We start from the raw sequence: 8,416 nt of genomic DNA on the forward strand, positions 1-8,416 counted from the left end.
ATCCTCATATTACTTTTAGCAAATATATATATATATATATATAATCATTTAACATGCTGAGCATTGCTATGAGGAATTGTTGGACTTGTTTACAATACTAAGAAACAATGTGAGTTGTTCTTCTATTTGCTTTGATGGGCTGATGCAGCATGAATTAGGATACTTGGGCCTGCAACAATAAAAACACTCATCAAACAATATTGGGCTTTCAACCCATATGAATGTTTGTCAACATTTATAAACCCAAAATCAAACTAGGCTTAACAATCTCCCTCTTGATGACAAACATTTGAATGAGTTAAGAACACTTCCCTTTGATGACGTTTGCATTGTGAGTTGCTCCCCCTCAATGCTAGCATTACTCCCCCTTGATCATGGCTTATATCTTTACCTGGACAAAACTTAAAAACAGCCAAGACCAAGTATTTCCAAGCAATATATCACAACAATAATGACACAGAGCAATTAACACTAGGCAGCATGATGCGCATTACTGGACAAAAAAATTAATTAGTACCACTAAGCATCAGTGTTCTTAGCTATCACTATTAACCCCTAAGCCAAAGCTAACATTCCCTTTCTTTTCTCCCCCCCCCCCTTTTGTCATCAAGGGAGGAAAGGAAAAACTTGCACAAAATTTGTTAGTGGCTTGTGCATATAGTGTAAGTAGCAGAGTAGTTAAGGTCTTTACAGTCATCCAAAATAAACAAACAAGTTCAAAAGTAAACTAAGTCATAATCACAGATGAGATAAAATGAGCTAGGCATCAGAGTTGGATTCATCAGAGGTTCCATCGTCCTCCCCCTCATTGTCAGATGTTGTGAGGCCAACCTCAACATCCTCCACAAAGTCCCTCAGAATGTGAATCCTTCCCTTGGTTTTCTTGAGAGCATTTTCCTCCAAAACTTGGTTCCTTTTGCGCTCAGCACCATGATGGAGAAGAAGGTCTGTCAGATTGATGAATTCTTCAAGCACATTCTTCATAATGAGGGTCATGACCTTGATTGTAGTGGAGGTGGAAGGGGGAATCAGAGGATCCTCATCAACAGAGGGAACATCAGTGCTGTCATCAGTTCGGCGACGCCTGGGAGTTGTTTTCTTTACTGCACCATCCCTTTGATATATGAGTTACAATCTTTTGCAATTTCACCCCCAAAATCAACATTGTAATATTGAAAAATTTTTGTAAGAAACATGCCATAGGGTAAAGCATTTTTGGTACTGATACAAGCATGCATATGTCTCACAAGCAAGTAAGCAAAAGAGATGGAAATTTTTGAAAGAAGTGCATACAAAACCAGTGTGTCACAGAATGATACACGTTGAAAAGATAAAAATTCAAACTTTGAAAATCTTTTGAAAGTTACAGCTGTAACCTTCGTACGTTTGAAATAAGGATGAAAAGATAACAAAAATGAATTTGAAAATAAATTTAAATGAGGCCCAAAATGAGTGAAATACTTGTTGCCAAAAAAAATTTAAAAATGCAACAATAAAATGGGCCCAATGAATTCAGTAAAGAGAGCCCATTTGTCGTGAACTGCTCCAGCACCTTGAGGTCCATCAATTAGTATGGTCAAATTTGAATCCATTAGCTTCATAGTGATTTAATGAAGTTTAATCATCATTCAGATTTGGCTGTTGAAAGCGCCACTATAGCCTGCTTCTTGCTAGACCAAACAATGAGAGATTTCCCAAGAAAGCAGCACATGCCACTTGTGCTTCTTCTATCAATTCGGTCCCCAGCAAAATCTGCATCACAGAAACCCACTAATTAAAATGAATCAGTCTTAGAAAACCATAAACCATAATCAGTGGTACCAAGCACATATCGGATGATCCTCTTGACAGTTGAGAGGTGGGACTCCTTAGGCTTTGATTGAAACCTTGAGCAAACTCCAACACTTTGGAGGATATCAGGCCTTGAGGAGGTTAGATACATTAAAGATCCAATCATCCCTCTGTAGCGTGTCTCATTAATATCTCTACCATGTTCATCCTTATCAAGCTTGATGTTAGGATGCATGGAGGTTCCCATTTGCTTAGCACAGTCCAGCCCAAACTTCTTGACAAGTTCCTTTGCATATTTTTCTTGATGGATGAATATGCCTTCTACAGTTTGCTTGATTTGCAAGCCTAAAAAGAAATTGAGCTCTCCCATCATGCTCATATCAAATTCATTGGTCATAAGCTTAGCAAAATTTGCACACAAATCCTCATTGGTCATAAACTTGCACAAGAATAAAATGATCATGATAATTTCTAATAAATAAAGTGGTGCCAGTGGCTCCTCTTTGAAAAATTTTTTTCAACAAAAATGAGCTAAGTCTCTCATACCAAGCTCTAGGAGCTTGTCTCAAACCATATAAGGCCTTAGCTAGTTTGAAAACATGGTTAGGAAATGATTTATTTTCAAACCCAGGTGGTTGAGCCACATAAACCTCTCTATCTATTATGCCATTGAGAAAAGCACACTTTACGTCTATTTGGAATAGCTTGAAGCCACAATGAGCTGCATAAGCAAGTAGCAATCTGATGGCTTCCATTCTAGTTACAGGCACAAAGGACTCATCGAAGTCAATCCCTTCCTCTTGATCATATCCTTGAGCAACCAATCTAGCTTTGTTTCGGACTATGGATCCATCTTCACCCAGTTTGTTTCTGAAAATCCATTTAGTGCCAGTAACTTTCTTTCCATTTGGGTAAGGCACCAATGACCAGACCTGATTTTTCTCAAACTGCTGCAATTCCTCCTTCATAGCTAACACCCAAGATGGATCAGCAAGAGCTTCTTGGATGTTTTGAGATTCAATCTTTGATAAAAGAGCTAAGTTGTTGGATTCAGCTCTTTTCAAAGATGACCTTGTTGAAATACTTTTGGAGGGATCACCAATTATGAATTTCTTAGGATAATTTTAATTTCTCAGGATAATTTTTTAGAAACTTCCATTCCCTGGGCCTTCTGATTTGTGTTGAAGATCCAGGTTCCTCTTGATCAACAATAGCTTTTGCATCAGTGTTTTCAGCTGTGACAGGAGATAATTTCGAATTGTCTCCTGCAGAATTGAAATTTTCACAGCTAATAGGTATAACTTCATGAGAACTTGGATTTTGTGGAACTGGTTCAGTGTTCTTTGGTAATTCAGCTTCAAAACCTGGACTATCATCAATGCAAACACTGGAAACGTTGTTAGATTCACAGAAAGTGACATGCATAGTTTCCTTAAAAGTTTTGGAGTTTTTGTTATAGACTCTATAGGCCTTGCTATTTGTGGAATAACCAGAAAAATGCCTTCATGTGTTTTAGGATCAAATTTTTCTAAGTTTTCTTTGATATTCAGAATGAAACACTTGCAGCCAAACACATGAAAATAACTAATATTGGGAAGATGCCCTTTCCAAAATTCATATGGGGTTTTCTTTAAAAACTTCCTAATGATGGTTCTATTTAAAACATAGCAAGTTGTATTCACAGCTTCAGCCCATAAGAACTTGGAGATTTCATATTCACATAACATAGCTCTAGCCATTTCTTGTAAACTTCTATTTCTTCTCTCAACAACACCATTTTGTTGAGGTGTTCTTGGACAAGAGAAGTTATGTGATATGCCTTGTTCATCACAAAAAGATTCAAAGTATTGATTTTCAAATTCTTTACCATGATCACTTCTAATTGAAACAATTTTTGAACCTTTTTCATTTTGAATCTTTTTGCTGAACTTCTCAAAAATAGAAAAAGCCTCATGTTTATAAGCAAGAAAGAACACCCAACCAAATCTAGTATAGTCATCCACAATTACCATGCCATAACTCTTTTCTCCAAGACTTTGAGTTCTAGTAGGTCCAAACAGATCAAGATGCAACAACTCCAATGGTTTCTTAGTAGAGACATCTTCCTTGGGTATGAAAGAGGTTTTAATTTGTTTTTCCATTTGACAAGCATCACAAATGATGTCCTTATCAAATTTTATATTAGGAAAACCTCTAACTAAGCCTCTCTTTACTAGCTTAGAGATTTGGAACATGCTAGCATGTCCTAACCTCTTATGCCACATCCATTTTTCAGATTCCATTGAAGAGAAACAAGTTACATTTTGAACTTTTAGATCATCTAGAGTGATACCATAAACATTGTCACTTCTTTTGGCAACAAATAAAACATCCCCTATTTTCTCATTTATGACTCTACAATAAGATTTTCTAAAGGTTACAGCATATCCAAGATCACACAATTGACTTATGCTCAATAGATTATACTTTAACCCATCAACTAAAAAGACACTATCAATGCAAGTTGAAAAATCTTTGCCAACCTTACCAATGGCAATTATTTTACCTTTACCATTATCTCCAAAAGTGACAAATCCTCCATTATACTTGTTGAGTTTAATGAAGAAAGTATCCCTTCCGGTCATATGCCTTGAACATCCACTATCAAGATACCGCATGTCCATTTTCTTCTTGGATGCAAGGCAAACCTGCATGTTCTTCAACTAACCTTAGGTATCCAAATCCATTTGGATCCTTTGATGTGAAATCTTCTTGGTTGCCCAAGAGCATTAAAATCATGAACAACTTTATATAATTTACTATCATTACCAAAAAACTTAAGAAAGATGAAACATTGAGGAGGATCATGACCATTTCTATTGCACTTGTAGCATTGATTCTTGCTTACTGATTTTTGAGGTTTGCTGAATCCTTTTGGTTTGAAAAGCTTGGAAGAGGAGGCTTCAGATTTTTTAAAGTTTTTTTGAAAACAGCCTTGTTTTCCTCTATGAATCCAAGTCCAAATTTTTCAGACCCAAACCTTTGACTAGCAAGTAGTTTGTTCAGATTTTGAGAACCTTGAACAAACTTTGATAAGTCTTCATTCAAATTTTTTATTTGTTCATTCAGCTTTTTGTTTTCAGAAATCAAATCAGTGGAAGCAGTAACTTCATGCTTGAGTTTGAATTTCTCTAATTCAGCTCGCAAGACAATGTTTTCTTCTTTTAAAAACTTTTCATTACTAGTTTCATTTGCCTTAACCTTTTTCAAAAGAAGATCATTTTCTGTCCTCAAAGCCTCATTTTCTTTCTTACATTTTGCATATTTATCCAAGAGTTTCTTAGAGTTTGCAGAAATGTATTTGATAATGTAGTGCAGTTCATCAATAGATAAGTCAGAGAGATCTACCTCATCTTCATCATTATGATCTGCCATCAGACATAGTTGAGCTTCTTAATCTGAGCTCTCTGAGCTGGTGTCGTTCTCCAAGTCCTCCCATGTTGCCATCATCACCTTCTTTTTGTCTTTCTTGGATTTTTCGCCTTTCTTAAGTTGAGGGCAATCTGACTTGAAGTGACCAGGTTCCTTGCAGTGATGGCATGTGAACTTGACTTGATCTTTCTTGACGTCTTTGGATGAAGAGCTTCCTTTGCCTTTGCTTTTGTATCTCAGTAGTCTTCTCATTTTTCTTGCAAAGAGTACCATTTTTTCATCTGAGAAACTGTCATCAGATTCTTCTCCTTAGGCTGTCATTCTTGATTTTAGTGCTATGCTTTTCTTTTTGTCATCTTTGTCTTGAGACATGTGAGTGGTTTCATAAGCCAGCAGCTTGCCTCTCAGCTCATCATAGGTGATTTTGAACAAATCATTCCTTTTAGAGATGGCTGTGCTTTTCACTTTCTATTTCTTAATAAGACTTCTCAGAATCTTCCTTACCAAGGTTTCTTCAAAGTAGTTTCTTCCCATGGCGTCTGGATTATTGATGATTATTGAGAACCTTTCGAACATTTGATCGATGCTCTCATCCTCCTTCATACTGAACATTTCATACTCCTTCATCAGCATGTCAATTCTGGTTTCCCTCACTTGCTTAGTGCCTTCATGAGTGAGTCTGAGCTTGTCTCATATTTCTTTAGCCGTTTTGCACCTTGACACCTTTCTGAACTCTTCGAAACTGATTGCGCAGTGCATCAAGTTGATTGCTTTGGCATTGAGTTCAACCTTTTTCTTTTTTTCATCTGTCCATTCGCTGTCTTCCTTTGCCACAACTTCTCCATCAGCATTCTGTTTAGTGGGAACATCTGGACTGTTGAGAATAATCTTCCAGATGTTGTAGTCGATCGACTGCACGAAGATTCTCATTCTCTCCTTCCAGTAAGAGCAGTTGCTGCCATTGAAGTAGGGAAGTCTATTATTAGACTGCCCTTCAGTGAGAGTGAAAGCCACAATGTTGGGACTCATGTTGTTGGCCATGGATCTTTGCTCCAAGCTGTGAAGCTTGACTCCTTGAGACCTGGCTCTGGATACCAATTGATGGTTCTAGTTGAACTTGAGAAGGGGGTTGAATCAAGTTAGTTTAAAACTTAAAGTTTCAAACTCTGTTTTTGCTGTTGCTCGAGTTGTAAGAGATTATTTGAAATTATCTCATATGCAGAACATTAAAAGAGCAGAGAAGAGGAGAAAGAGGCCAGCATGTATTCTGGTTCGGATTCTCAGTGCCATGAATCCTACGTCCAGTCTCCACCATAAACCATGGTGGAATCTTCACTATAATTCTCAGGTTACATACACCAATACTATTGAATTACTCCCTAATTCAACTAGTATCTACCCCTAAACTTTCTTCACCAAAGCTTAGCAACTCCAAAGTGCTGTCTCAACTTGGAAGGGGAATCTAAACAGATTTAATCTCACCAAGTGCTAACTCAACTTGGCAAGGAGAACTAATCTTAGTTCATAAACCCAAATTACATCAGAAATCAGTGGCTATTTTGCATCACTCTTGCCTTTTCTCTCTTGGCTTTTGAACCTCACATAATTGCCTTTTCAAAGCAGAAAATAATGCAAGACAGCCATAACAAAAAATCAGAATTAAGCTTGAGTAGAAGAAAGAGATTCCAGCTCTGTGTTAGAGATGGTGCTCTGAGTGTGTGTGCTCTCTTCCTTGCCTTGAAACACTGGAATGAAGCTTGTTATATATCTTCAACTTGGCTTCATTGTTGCTTCTTTCTTTTGCTTGTCCTTGCTGCCCGTTGGAGCTGGCACAGCTAGCAAGCTGTCCTTCTTCATCATGCTCCACTATCTCTACTGTCCGAGGAGCTCGACCACTACTCCTGCTGTCCTTTGCTTGGCCTTCTTCTAAGACATGCTCTTCTTTTTCATTTTGCTCCATTTTCCTGCTGCTGCTGCTATGTGAAAGTTTGTTTTTGCTCAACCATGATCCACAACAATGCTTTGCTAATGTCCTTGGGTTAGTGAGTGTGCCCTTTGTGTCCTTGCTTGTTTTTACAGAGCCACACCTGTCCTTGCATGATACAGCTGTCCTCATATTGCTTTTAGCAAATATATATATATAATCATTTAATATGCTGAACGTTGCTATGAAGAATTGTTGGACTTGTTTACAGCACTAAGAAACAATATGAACTGTTCTTCTATTTGCTGTGATGGGCTGATGCAGCATGAATTAGGATACTTGGACCTGCAATAATAAAAACACTCATCAAACAATATTGAGCTTTCAACCCATATGAATGTTTGTCATCATTTATAAACCCAAAATCAAACTAGACTTAACCCATTGCCACCCCAATGTTTACTAGAAGATTAAGGGTACAAACTCCAACCCCATTTGATACTGGGGCGAATGGTCAAGAGACATAAAAGATGACAGGTAAAAGTCCTTATACAATGGCAACCCATAATAGCAGAAGAAGCTATTTGAGAACCGTATGAAATTTTTGAAGGTGCAATACTCTTCCTTTGACCTTGATGATAAAGTTATTTTTCACCAAGGAATGTAATGGTACAAGTAGAAGAAGCAAAACAGTTAAAAGAGGAGCTAGAGAGAGACACTCAAACGCAAGGAGCCTAACTAATTAGTGGAGAAGAACAACAAATAGTAAGGAAGGAACAAAGAGCAAGGTATTATGCAATGTGAATATTCTTCTCTATGTTATTTTCTTTCATTCTTTTCTGTATACTCTTTATCTGTGACTGAACTAACACCTAATTGTACAGGTGATCGAAAATTCTTGACTCTTATACTTCTATTTTCTTCTTCTTATACTTACTATACGCTTATTCTTTCTTTTAAACTTGGTTACTGTTTTTATTACATATATTTTTTCTCATTTTCAATTTATTCTTCAAATTAGTTGTAACCCCTATCAGAATAAGAACAACGAATAACTTATTATTTACATCAATAAAAGTTTAGAATGTTTATTTGTGATGATAGAAACTAATTTTGTACTAATAAAAAATATGTTTGTGTAATAAAAATATTAAAATATTAATTTTATTTATAAATAAAATTATCAGTATTTTAAATTTTTACGAATAAAAATGTATAATAATATTGTATTTATCTTCCGTGATACAAAATTAATTTCTTTCGATTATAAAAAAAATTTGCTGTTGTCAA

At 36.4% G+C, this 8,416-nt stretch overlaps 1 protein-coding gene across 1 annotated transcript; it reads right to left on the bottom strand.

The window, feature by feature from the left end:
- Nucleotides 1-1,624: 1,624 nt before the first annotated feature.
- On the bottom strand, nucleotides 1,625-4,484 carry LOC148549419 (uncharacterized). Its single transcript, XM_088495740.1, has 5 exons — nucleotides 3,692-4,484; nucleotides 2,945-3,155; nucleotides 2,481-2,862; nucleotides 1,807-2,230; nucleotides 1,625-1,752 (listed from the first exon to the last, which is right to left on the bottom strand). Exons 1-5 carry the CDS (start codon nucleotides 4,482-4,484, stop codon nucleotides 1,625-1,627), a joined length of 1,938 nt encoding a protein of 645 aa, XP_088351866.1.
- Nucleotides 4,485-8,416: the final 3,932 nt, after the last annotated feature.

This window comes from Arachis ipaensis, chromosome B8 (genome assembly GCF_059453495.1).
Source record: "Arachis ipaensis isolate K30076 ecotype BB chromosome B8, ASM5945349v1, whole genome shotgun sequence".
Lineage (NCBI taxonomy): Eukaryota > Viridiplantae > Streptophyta > Magnoliopsida > Fabales > Fabaceae > Arachis > Arachis ipaensis.